The sequence below is a fragment of the Triticum aestivum genome, chromosome 2D (assembly GCF_018294505.1).
Source record: "Triticum aestivum cultivar Chinese Spring chromosome 2D, IWGSC CS RefSeq v2.1, whole genome shotgun sequence".
Lineage (NCBI taxonomy): Eukaryota > Viridiplantae > Streptophyta > Magnoliopsida > Poales > Poaceae > Triticum > Triticum aestivum.
In genome coordinates, this window is record NC_057799.1 from 527,073,337 (window position 1) to 527,087,194 (window position 13,858).

Below are 13,858 nucleotides of genomic sequence, written 5' to 3' on the forward strand. Positions count from 1 at the left end.
TCATGGCTGTACCGCGATTGAAACGACTATTCCGAGCCACTTTATTTGTTGATTATATATATACGGTCATTTTGTGTGCAGGATTCAATGCAATGCACAGCACAGTATGGGGGGACGGGAATGTGGTGGGAAGCGAGCAAGACGTGGGCTGGGCTACAGGGGGAGGAAAGTACAGCGGCCCTTTCTGCTGCTCCAGGCAGCAGCGGGAGAAATGCAGGCAGGCGGTGGTGGTGGGCAGGAGCACAACTGCAGAGGGGAGAAAGGAGGCGATCGCCGATCAGGCGAGGGCGGGGCAAGCATGGTGGACGTAAGTCATGTAACCACCAACCAACGCTTTTGGCCGATCCTGCATTGCAATGCATTTGTGTTGTTGCTATTCTGTTGCTTATGGCTTTACTAGTCAGTAATGAGTGCGAGGATGCATCGACACTTGGAACAAGAACAGCTGGAGACTGCAACAGACAGCAACAGTTCAGCTAAATTTTGCCCTTTCCATTCTCTGAGGATAGTATTTTCTTGCTATGCTACCAAGATCAAGCAACAGAACAATAACTAGTAGCTGGCTCTGTTTGCTGGCCCAATCTACTCCCTCTGTTCCATAGCTTGAAACAAACAAAAAGACACACCAGAGCTGAGGGAGAACTACAGCATCCAATTTTCTGCTAGCTCCACGAGGAAGGCAAAATAAAAGGAGGAGGAAAAACAACTACCCGTCTCTCTTTTTCTTAACCCTTTTCTTTACCTTTTTGGCTTACTGCCTGAGCACCATCTTTCTTGCTAGCAATTACAAGCCCGGATCATCTGTCTCCACTGGAATCAACCAACTGACCGACCGAAAGGAAAAGCACGCCGGATTGCTTGCTTGCTCTGCTTGCTTTCAGTGGCCTGGCCTTGCCGCGAGGAAGGGATCTGACACGGCGGAGACCTCCAGGTCCTCGAAGGGCGCCGGGAGGTTCAGATCAATGAGGCCCAGGCTTTTCATCGCGGCGGCGGGATGATCGGCCACGGCGGCGGCGCCTGGGCAGAGCTGGGACCGCTTGTGGCCGCCGAGGGCCTGCCCTGACGCGAACACGCGGGAGCAGCAGGGGCACTCGTGCGGATGAGGCTTCGTGCCCTCCTCGCATTCCGGCAATGGCTGCAGGTGGGTGGAAGCGGGAGGCGGCGGCGGCGGCGGGTTCAGCGGGGGCGCGCAGCAGCCGCCCCTGCCGCCGCGGACGTGGCTGGCGCGGTGCCCGCCCAGCGCCTGGTACGATCGGAACACCTTCTTGCACGCCGGGCACTGGAACCGCGTCCGCTTCTGCTCGGCCGCAGCCGGTGGCGCGGGCGCGGCCTCTCCGCCGCCGTCGCTTCCGTCGTCGGAGTCGGCGACGCGGTAGGAGGACGGCGTCCACGCCGCCACCGCGGGCCAGGAGTCGCGGGAGAGCATCATGAGGGACAGCGCGACGTCCTCCTCCGGCGTGGCGGCGTCGGACACGGAGCTCACCGGCTCGGCGTCGCGCGATCCGCCATGCACGCGCTTGGCGCCCGGCGACTGCGACGGGTACTCCGCCTCGCTCTCGCGATCCGAGAAGTCGGACTCGGCGAGGCGCGCCCTCCGCTTGGGCTTGCCGCGGAGCACGTGGGCCTGGATGGCCATCCTGGCGTCGTCGCCGTCCCCGGCCGCGAGGGAGGTGGAGGCGGAGGAGGCCGATGAGATCTGCTGCGACCGGGCGACCTTGATGGAGTGGGAGCGCATGTGGCCGGCGAGGGCGCGGGGGCTGGCGAAGCGGCGGCAGCAGAGCTTGCATGTGTTCTTGGCCATGGCGAGAGAGGGAGAGCGAGCGAGAGAGAGAGCTCCGCTGGGTCGAGAGATGGCTAAAAATACGAGCTTTCGGGGGAAGGAAAGGAAACGGAGTGTGCGAGAGAGTAGGAGGGCCAGGAGGAGCCGCCTCCGTGGGGGTCGTCTGCGGAAGTTGGAATATCGCGGAACTGCCAAGCTTCCGCCTTTTATTCCATTCTTTTCCTTTTGCCCCCTCTCTTTTCTGGATGGCTCCCCGTATTCTCCACTTATTATGCCATTGGTATTGTTCTGTAGAAATCAATTTTTTTTTGCCGAGTTATTGTTCTGAATTAATGGTAGATCGTAAGTATATTAGCAGTACGAAAGAAATGTACTGAATCTAATGCCCTGCTGGCACAACGCGTTGTGGTCCATGGCGCATTGTTTAGCATGGTTGCATTGCACGGAATTACACTTTTGGTCGCAAGAATCAAGCCATTATTTGTTACCATACTTGAACGATTTTGCATAAGTTGTGCTTGATAACTTTCCATGTGAGATGGTATGTGCCTACCTCCTACTGTCAACGCAAGAATACCGGACGGATATTATTACTCTCTCTATACACTTTGGAAGATGTCTATTAGCATCACCACATGGCTGTCAATTCTCCCTTTTATGGGACTTGCGCAATATGACCAATGCTTTCCTTGTGAGGCCGCCACCCCATATCCCCATCCAAATCAAGGGTGACGCTGCTCCCTTTGCTTCCGTCCTCCACCTTGTAGACTTGCTCTGGTGGTGCAGGCGATCAGTGAGTTGAGTAGGGTAGATAAAGAGCTGGGAATGGGGTGATGGGGACAATGAGTAGTTGACAAGAAGGAGAGCGAACAGCAAAGTGCATGCATTGGCATTGCAAGGTGGAGTGCGGCTCGGGGCATTGGTGATAAGTGGCAAATTAATCGGCGGTGGGGATCTAAATCAGGTGGTAATGGCACGCAAGGGTCACTTACAGTGCACCACAGCTTTCACAACTTTCCCATTAATTAAATTATTACTATGATTACACCGGAGCGGGAGGTGGTTGGAGCCAGAGATCTCGGCGTACGGTTCAGGCGACGATCAGCAAGCAACACGTCCTAGTACTACGGCGCCTACGCTGTCGCCGTATCAAACTCGCTCGAAACCCATGACACGTCCATCAAATCAGTGTTGTCCCGGCCGGTAACTCCTGCCCCCACGTCGAAAGCTGAAGCCACTTTTCGCCCTCTCGTATGGAGCATCGACCGAATCTCCCGTCAATTTCTACCACGGCGGTGCATGTACTTCCCCCTTGTAAAAAGTTACGAAATCCAGCAGCGTGCGGGCGGGAGAGCGGAGCATCTGTGCGCTGTGCGACGAGCGAGAACGACGCGCCCGTCCGTCCGTCCGTCCGTCCGTGCCTGCCAACTAACCGCTTTGGAGATTTCTCTTCTCCGGGTGGCTATTATTACGGGTCGCACACAGCGCGCGCACGATCGATTTTACAAGTATACACGATGATATATTTACCCAACTAAAACACCAGCAGTAGTACCTATCCATCTATCTAATCTATCTACTCATCCTCCAGTCCAAAGTTATGCTGCTGCTGCTGCTACTAACCACCACTACGATCTACTGCTTGATATCATCCGGTCCGGCAGTATTGCTGCTCAAGCCAAGCTAGCGTCGCTGCTTTGCGCTATACTACGTACCTGTCGGGTCGCGCTGCCGCTGGTGCATACTGCCGTGTATGGATAATGCAGTAGTATCTTTTTTGTACTCCCTCTGTAAATTTCCTGCCGAATCAATATACAGTACTATTATACTTCGTACAAGTAGGAGTCGCGCTGCGTGCTACAACAAGTCAAGCAGCGGCTTCGGTCTTGAATACGAGGCAGCTGGGCTAGACGAGTGAGATGATACTACATAGGCCAGCAGCGTGTTGTTTTCTCCCCACACTTCTGCTCGTACTCTAGTGGTGGAGATCTTTTCTCTTCTTCTTTTTCCTGTCATTTTCCTCGCGTCCTTCTACTTCTCCGGATACCCATCCATCGCACGAGAATCGTCGTATTCTCGAGTGACGAGTGGGTCGTGGCAACTGCAGTGCTTTTCCTTTTTCATTCTTCGTTTCAAGTTGAAGTAGAAAGAAACATGTGCAAGTGGAAACAGCTAGTTACCCCAGGTAGCAGCATGCATGCATGGCTGGCTATGGCCCTATTTGGTTCAGCTTTTATCGCCGGATTCGGCTGCCGCGGAGCAGAATCTGAACCAAAGGCGCACCTAGCAGAATCCGATTTCAGAAATCCGCTGCCAAAATCTGAACCAAAAACGGAAGCAGCCCAGGACGTGCTTTTCCAAAATCTGATTTCGCTGTGGGCCAAAATCTGAAAAAGCTGTACCAGCTGGTTTGCCAAATGAGCTACATCTTTTTCACATCAGATTTTCCACAGCTGTTTTTCCACAGCAGATTTTTCACAGCTGCTTTTAGAAATCCACAGACGAACCAAACAGGGCCTATGAATGGACAATGGAGCGGTGACTTCTGTTGAGATGGGCATCACCTGTGCTGCCGTAAAAAGCGACGTCATTCAAAGTTTAGGGCGTTGCAACGGGACGCAAACGAATCGCCGAGAATTAAGCTAAAGTATCTCGAGGCTCCGTTGCTGAGCATCTGGTGCACTTGATCTAACGGGCTCAAGGTTTTAGAGCATCTATAGCCGGGAGTCTCAAGGAGTCTCAAACGCTCGAACGTGCTGACCGGTCACTAAAAATCGATCCGAACAACTTAAACTATTACCAGATATGGGGTGATCTGGGTGCGCCTGGCACGTCAGCCCGGCCCACCCCGACCCCATATATATCCCTTCCGATGAACCCTAGACCTCACTCCATTACACTCTCTCCGTCCTTTTCTCTTCCCAGTCTGAACTCTCCTCTTCCCAAACCGATCCATGACGTACAACCGGAGCGGCTCTGGCTCCAATGGTGGCGAGAGCGACGTCGGTGCAGTCGCTCTCCGCGTTGCTTTGAGCCGCTCCCGTCTAGATCAGGGCGGCAACAACGGAGGTAGCTCACGGAGCGACACGCCACCCCCTTCGCCCACCATCGCAGTGCGGGCGACGTTGCCGAGCCGCCTCGTCAGGCGTGCAGCACCGGTGGGACCGCCGCCCGCTCCGCCCCAATCCAGGTACGCAGCCCGGACGCCACCCTGTCCATTCTACCTTCAGAGAGCGTCCACGGGCACCGTTGGGTGCTTGTGCCCACGTCGGCGCCGGGCCGATCGAGGACGCCCAGGCGCGGGCCGCACAGCAGGAGCGGCAACGCGCGAGGAAGGCCATGGTGGCGGGCGACGTGTTGCCGAGGTGTCGGGCAGTTGCTCGTGCCCTTCGATCCCGAGGACGCGCTCATTGTGTCTGCCCTCCGGCGCTCCGTGACAACGGCGGAGACGGATGCACGGTGGCTGCGGTGGAAGAATGCCAAAGCGCTCGAGCTCGCTATCGAGCTGTCGGAGCGCGAGGCATCGGCGAAGGCGAGGAGGCACACCGAGGAGCGGGAACGCTTGCTCCGGAGGCTTGCCGGGGGTCACATGGAGCTGTCCGACGACTCCGACAACGACGACAGCGACCCTTCGACGGCCGACGCCTACACCGAAGGCCAAAGCAACACCGCTGAACGCAAGGGGAAGGGGTCGGCGAGGAAATGGTGATTTCTTCCGCCCTTCTCAGTTGAATTAAGTTTTTTTTATCATATAGGGTACTGTCCGATTGAAACTGCATCTTTTGTTTGTCCGATGATAGTTTATGCTACAATTATGCCCGTTTTTATCTAGATTTCGTGGTAGTTCGTTGATCTACGTAAGTTTATTTTTGTACGTGCATGTGTTGTATGGATATGAGGGACCGAATTTAAGATACATGGTGCGGACACACCTAAATGAGAATGCCCGGTCAATGCCCGCATATGCGTTCAGACGCGTCCACGGGCGTTTGAGGGGACGGATTTGCTGGCTCAATGCCTGCGTATACCCTTAGTTTGACCTCTGTGAATGAGAAACCCGTTCCTCTTGGTGTAATCTTTTTTTTATGAAAGTAAATGCACTACTATCTCGTTTACTTTCACATAGCGGCTGCTTGTCAATGTCTATCCACGTGTGCATTTGTGCTCGAAGCAGTTTCAGAGCTGGCCTTTTACGAGGCAGGGAGTGTGAGGAAGTAAATGCACGGCCTCCTTGGGTCTAGCGAAATTGTTCGGATGAGAACGACGGGCTGCTGGCTGCATGGATATGGATCGGGTCAAGATAAGAAAATGGCCACGTTTACGTCCGTGTCCTTTCCCGGCTGCTTGTCCGCCTCCGCACGCTTCGGGGCGACCGACCGAGCCAGTCTCGTCGTCACGGCACTCCGCCGGCGCATACGGCTCCTCGTTTCCCCTCCCGGCCGGCCGGGCATCGCCATCGCGAAACCGTGCATGCATCCAAGAAGAGGCAACGACCCGAAAACAGCTTATATGTAGCTCGGGTGACCGTGTCGATATGGTGTCGGTTCATGGGTCAATGCCCACTAATGTCGTTCGCTTTTCCCGAGCACGTTCTCATATCAACATCGTCGTAGCCTAAGAAAAACAAATGGTAGGAAATACACCGGAGAATCAACCATGTTTCCGCACAACATTGGTGAGCCTTTGCCATTTTAACCAATAAAATATATGTATACGTAGCAAAAAGAATATCACTGAAAACTACATTCAAATATGAATCCAACATTTTAAAAAAAATTGAATCCAACATTATAATTTTTTGTGACACGCGTTAAGATTTTGCTCGTCAAATATGTGGTCAAACTTTGTCTCAAAATACAATGAAGATTAGTAAACAGGACGAAGCCATAGGTAGTACTCATCATGTATTAAAGATGTTTATCACATACTAGTAAAATGCCAGTGCATTACATGGAACACTAAAATGCATTGATCCGGAAGTTGTTGATTTGACAAAGTATGTGGGGGTTATCTCATGTGTAACAAATATTGATATGTGTATTCGGATATTATTTCTTCCTTAGAGCTCACAAGCATCCAGCTGAATAGTAAATGTAGGCAAAATAAATAAAAAATCATCTTTTGCAAATAAAAGCATTCAAGTGTTCAACCTGCATTCAAAACTTTTGAAGAAATAACACTTATTGTGCTTTGCAAAAAATGATCTTTAAAAATTATTTTTTGAGTTCTTTATGTTTTCTAGACCACCATAAATGTAACTCAGGATGACTTGGAAGGGGGGAGGCGTGGTGGTGGTCGGCAATGCTGCCTGAGAGAAGGCATGAGAGGAGTTGAGGGCAGACGGGCGCCGAAAGCAGCGACCTCTCCAGATCCTTCTTATTTTTTCCTGAGATGGCTAGATGAGGTGAGAGGGAGAGATGGCTTAACGTGAGAGGCAGGGGGTTATCTACAAACGAGGGGTGAAGTGCGGGGTCTTTTTGCAAAAACTGACATAGTTTGTCTCACATGTGTTGGATGTAAATCGAACGGTTGTAAATGAAGGATGGCAGGCACACCATCATTACCAACTCAGATTTTTATAGGAGTAGAGATATGAAAATAACTAATTATGTATTAAAAAGATCGCCAATAACGCCCGGACGTTCGGTCTAGGAGCTCCCAAGATCTAACGATTCGTTCGCTGCCGGGGTGGGCATCGATCGAACGAACCAGTTCAGCATGAGAAGAGCCCCAGCCCGAACGCCCCCCCCCCCCCCCACACACACACACAACGCGAACACTCCAAACATCGCTCCCGGCCTCTGCCGTGACTGTAAAAAAGAAAAGAAAAGCCCAGTATGGCCCAGTTTGTACTGTGACTAAAAATCATATTTTGAGTTGTGAAGAAAGCCCAGATTTTGCCATGCTATGAAAAAAAATTGCCATTAAAAGGGGAAAATTTGAGAACAAAAAAACCTCAGTGATGCAAACCAAATTTTCCATTCGTCTTTAACAAAGCAAATTTTTCCATGGGCAAAACGATCTTTCTTTATGCAATGGCTCGAAAAGAGAAAAGTCATGGCAATTTGCGTTGTACGTAGTGGCAAACATGTGGACAAATAATGCCATGAAGAAAAGATGAAAGTGAAATTTGCCATGGCATTAAAAGTAAAAAAAATGGACATGGACCATGAAACTTTAAATTGCCATGAAAAAAGGAAGAGTTGCCATGAAAATATTAAAGCATAATGGACATGTATGTAGAAGTAAATTTGCCATGCCAATATTAGTAATTTTGACATGGCAAATAAATGTGAAAGTTCCATGGCAAATAAAAAGTAAAAATTGCCATGGCAATAATAGTTAAATATTTTCCATGTCGATATAGGTAATTTAGCCATGGAAATAAATGTAAATTGCCATGGAAAATAAGAGTAAAAATTGCCACGGCAATAAAAATGTTAAATTTTATTGCCATGGTATTTTACTATATACATGAAGACACAAAAAAAATGTGGATTGAAAATTGCCATCATGTAGAACACAAGAAATGAACCATATATTGTTTGGTGGTAATTGCCATGTTTCATAAAGGAAATGTACCATGGTCCCATGAATAAGCAAAGATTCCCATGAAAAATGAAAGTTTGGGGTCACTTCTGAAAGATCGTGGATGTCGCTTAGAGGGGGAGGGGAGGTGAATAGGCGCTTTAAAATAATTACGGTTTAGGCTTGAACAAATGCGGAATAAACCTAGCGGTTAATTTGACAAGCACAAAACCTACAACAACTAGGCTCACCTATGTGCACCAACAACTAATGCTAAGCAAGATAAACAACTAAGTGATAGCAAGATATATGACAAGAAACAATATGGCTATCACAAAGTAAAGTGCATAAGTAAAGGGTTCGGGTAAGAGATAACCGAGGCACGCGGAGACGACGATGTATCCCAAGTTCACACCCTTGCGGATGCTAATCTCCGTTTGGAGCGGTGTGGAGGCACAATGCTCCCCAAGAAGCCACTAGGGCCACCGTAATCTCCTCACGCCTTCGCACAATGCAAGATGCCGTGATTCCACTAAGGGACCCTTGAGGGCGGTCACCGAACCCGTACAAATGGCAACCCTTGGGGGCGGTCACCGAACCCGTACACTTTGGCAACCCTTGGGGGCGTTCACCGGTACCCGTCAAATTGCTCGGGGCGATCTCCACAACCTAATTGGAGACCCCGACGCTTGCCCGGAGCTTTACACCACAATGATTGAGCTCCGAACACCACCAACCGTCTAGGGCGCCCAAGCACCCAAGAGGAACAAGCTCAAGGGCACCAAGCACCCAAGAGTAATAAGCTTCTCAACTTGTAACTTCCACGTATCACCATGGAGAACTCAAACCGATGCACCAAATGCAATGGCAAGGGCACACGGAGTGCCCATGTCCTTCTCTCTCAAATCCCACCGAAGCAACTAATGCTAGGGAGAAAAAGGAGGGGAAGAACAAGAAGGAGCACACCAAGAACTCCAAGATCTAGATCCAAGGGGTTCCCCTCACATAGAGGAGAAAGTGATTGGTGAAAATGTGGATCTAGATCTCCTCTCTCTTTTCCCTCAAAAACTAGCAAGAATCCATGGAGGGATTGAGAGTTAGCAAGCTCGAAGAAGGTCAACAATGGGGGAAGAACACGAGCTCAAAGGATAAGGTAGAATGGGGAAGAAGACCCCCTTATATAGTGGGGGGAACAATCCAACCGTTACCCCCCACACCAGCCCCGTAGAGAGCGGTACTACCGCTTGGCCAGCGGTACTACCGCTTGGCCAGCGGTACTACTGCTCCCCCTCGCGGTACTGCCGCTGGGCCCAGAGCGGTAATACCGCGGTGGTCAGGGCGGTACTACCGCATATGAGCTGTACTACGGCCCCCACTGCCGCGGCTAGTACCGTAAAACCCGACACGAAAAAAGACCCCTCGAATCGAGGCGGTACTAGCACGAGACCGCAGCGGTACTACGGCTGGGGGCTACCAGCGGTACTACCGCTTGTAGCACCCAAGCGGTACTACCGCTCCGGCCCGCGGTACTACCGCAGGGAGAAAAACAGAACTGCCAAAACTTCTTCATATGAGCTCCGAATTGAGCAAACTCAAACTTGTTGGATAGAGGAAGACGAGTAGCATCAAAACAGCGATTGGTTATAGTAAGAAGAGGCAGGGGAGGTATGCCAACAAATAGAGGAGTGAAACCTCCAACCGAGAAGAACCGACATAACCTCCAACATCGAAAACATCATAGAAGATGCGAGTGAACTCCGTTTTCGATGAACTCGAGCTTGTCATCAAGATGACCATAAGCTCCAAAACTCACAAAGAGAAGAACCAAACAAGAACCAATAAAGATGATGCAAGGATGCAATGGTTTGAGCTCTCTATGAACGATACGATCAAGCTACTCATCGAGAGCCCCCCCTTGATAGTACGGCAATCGATCCTATAACCCGGTCTCCCAACTACCATCATGAGACCGGTAAAATAGAAAACCTATCAAGAGCAAACCTTTGCCTTGCACATGGTCCACTTGAGCTAGATGATGACGATCTTGACTCCCTCAAGATGGACCACCTTTCTTGATTGCGTTGGCTCGATGAAGACTAGTTGATTGCTCCCCCATACTCCATTATGGGTGAGCCACTCTTCCGCACATCTTCACAAGTCCATTGTCACCACAATGGACGACAAGCTTCAAGCATTTGATCTCTTCATGATGCTTCACTTGAACTTGCACACCGCAACATCTTCACAAGTCCATTGTCACCACAATGGACGGCAAGCTTCAAGCATTTGATCTCTTTCATGATGCTTCACTTGAACTTGCACACCGCAACCTAACCCCACAAAGAACTCTCACGAAGATCATGGGTTAGTACACAAAGCGTAATTGACAATGCTTACCACACCATGGGATCGCTTAATCCCTCTCGGTACATCTTCTACGCTTTGTGAGTTGATCAAGTTGATTCACTCTTGACTTAGTCTTGATCAACCTTGAATCTTTTCAACTCTCTTCTTTTGGATGATGTCTTGAAGATATACATGAATGATCACACAATCTTCTTCTCCAAGACATGCTTGCAATAAGCTCAACTGTCACATGACCAATCTTTGGATAATTCCTTAATAACACCTTGATCACCACATAAACTCCTTGAAACCAACACATGAACTTCAAGAAATGCCTATGGACAAATCTTTCAAATATAACTCAAGGCAACCATTAGTCCATAGAGATTGTCATCAATTACCAAAACCAAACATGGGGGCACCGCATGTTCTTTCAACTTCAATATGATCGTTCTTCCAATATCATAATCTCAATGTTGTTTTAGGATTATCGTTACACTTAACGATATCCTAAGATCCAGAAAACGTGATCACCAACAACACTTGAGCTAGTCCTAGAGGCAAGACCAGGAACCTTTTATTTACCGTTTATTATGCCATACATGCATATGAGTTTTCCACTGAATCGCACATTCCTGGATCATAGCAGTTATAGCATAGAATATAAACTCTATAATTTTGAATATCGAAATATAATAATACAAATATTATTGCCTATAGGGCATATTTCCAACAGCCTGACGACAGAGTGGAGGAGTCGCGTTGCCGGGGATGGTGAATTTTGCATGGCACGAGGTGTGGAGCTGTATCACTGGGCGGCGGCGGAAATGGAAGCTGGGCGGCAATGAACTGGAGCTGGAGAGAGTGAGGACGCAGTGGGGAGAGAAGGGGATAAGGAGGAGACGTACGCGTTTGTTTCGGTCGCGTGTCGCACTAACAACTCTGAAAAATGACGTGGCACTGGGTTTGTTCCGTGATTCGTGCTAAGAAATCGTATGGTAGTTGCAGCATTCGGGGTGATTTGCAAAAACTTGGCACGTTCGGGATTTATAGATTTCTTTAAAAAATTATTGTGTTTTCAAAAACTACGCATTGTAATCTGAATATATATATATATATATATATATATATATATATATATATTCATAAACAAATGTGAGTTATATTTTGTAAATAAAAAAAAGAACTGGAAGAAAGAAAAAGGTAAAATAAATGGTTCTGTTTAAAAGATCCGGCGGAAAGAGGAGAATTCGTGGGCCGGCCTATTGCGTACACCTATGTGTGTTTGTTCGCAGTTGGAAGCAGTGGGCGTCGAATAGAAGGATTCACACTGCCCCTAACTGGGCAAGTGTGTATACAGTGTTAACAGTGTTCATAAACTCAAAAAATTCACCCTAAACCCTTGTTAACACTGTATATAGCCGACTGGGGAAGTTGTAGCGAGCTCCTCGTCGGCGCTTAAGACTAGCCACAATGGAGAGTAACTTAGACTGATAACATGCATATGTTGCTACTCTATGTTACTACCTCCACAATGAGGAGTAATATATATGTGGTAAGATGCAACACTTCATTTATTATGCTATAGACTCATCTTATCTTGGTATGTGCGATGTTACTCATAGTAGTAGTAACTAGCTATGTTACCACATGCCTCTCTTTCTTCATTTATTACTTGCTACATCATCTATTTTGTCTAGATTTGTGTGATGTTACCATCTATGTTACTCCCATTGTGGGTAGTCTAAGGCGCCCGATGGCGCTGCAGCGCAGGCTCCATTGGCCGACTCACTGTAGCGCTTGTTTTCGTTTTCCTTGCATTGACACTCACGTTGACTATCGCTGTACGGCGCGCACAACGTTGACTTTCACTGGATGGCGAACTGCTTGTCTGTTTTTTCTCTACCCTAGATAAATCGGGAATGATTGGTTAAAAAACTAGTTATGTTGTTTTTGATAAATTTAATTTTTAAATGAAATAAAAAATCATGAATTTAAAAATGCTCACAATTTTTTTAAAATTCATGATATGAAATGTGTTCACGAATTTGAAAATTGTTCATAAACTCAAAACAGTTCACAAATTAGAAAAGACTTTGTGAATATGAAAATTTAATGAATACAAAAAATCACAAATTTATAAAAAGACAAGACTTACAAAAGAAAAACAAACAGAAAAAAGAGAAGAAAAGAGGAGAGAAACCATAATGAACCGAATGAGAAAAGAGAGAAAGGAAAATACTGCGTGCGTAACCAAATAGAACCTTCACAAAACCTGTTGGGGAGCTCAACCTTACCCTCTCTTAGAACAACTCTAGCAGATACGCTAAAACTCCGTACCGCAAACATCATTTGAGGGATCCTGTAAAGCGAATTTACGGTACCGCGGACGGCACGACGGATAGATTGCAAAAAACCATACTGCACATTTAAACTTTAATTCGCGCCACGGTAGTTCACCACCGAAGTTCATACATTCAAACATATAAAAACAAAAACATAGTAGATCAAACTAATCTGTAGCTAGTTCATGGCTTGAGTTGAGGTAGTACTCGGTCGCCGACTGGTAGAGAACGTTGGCAAGCTCGTACTTCTCCTACGCCGCCTCGAACCGTTTAGCGGCGCCATCTTCACCGACCGCCATGGCGTCCTTCGTGGCGGCAAGCTCAGTCTCTGCCTGGCAGAGCCTCTTGGTGGTTGGCCAAAGAGCCTCTCCGTGCTGGTGAAGGCGACCCCACGCACCCTGGTCGCTGTTGCGGGAGAGCGCGCCTGCTTCAAGCACCACGGCTCGACAGGGGGCCAGCATCGTGCTTGGCGCGCTTGTGCGGCGGTGACCTATTGCGGCCACCACGTTCGCGACCTCCGCCGGCCATGGATCTGTGAGAAATGGATGCGTGCGTGCGGGATCGCTTGGTGGAGAAGTGGGATTGGACGCCTGAGTAGGAGGATTGTGGCGGAGAGGGTGGGGAAATGTTGGATGTGAACCATCCCATCAATATAGCGGTCGAGGGGGAAATATATGGGCCGCCTGTATTATTTTTACGGGCCGGACCATTTTTAACGGATCTGTTCGGGCCCGGAAACTCGCAAAACCTGTAAAACGCCCGGAATCATAAGGGCCGACGAGGTTCCAGCGGATCTGCTAGAGTTGCTCTTACATGGTCCTCCCACTTTTTTGTTGGGTGTGTGTGCCACGTACCACAA

At 48.8% G+C, this 13,858-nt stretch overlaps 1 protein-coding gene across 1 annotated transcript; it reads right to left on the reverse strand.

Moving 5' to 3' along the window:
* Positions 1 to 471: 471 nt before the first annotated feature.
* LOC123049772 (zinc finger protein ZAT1-like) lies at positions 472 to 2,129 on the reverse strand. Its single transcript, XM_044472648.1, has one exon. It carries the CDS (start codon positions 1,799 to 1,801, stop codon positions 878 to 880), a length of 924 nt encoding a protein of 307 aa, XP_044328583.1. The 5' UTR covers positions 1,802 to 2,129; the 3' UTR covers positions 472 to 877.
* Positions 2,130 to 13,858: the final 11,729 nt, after the last annotated feature.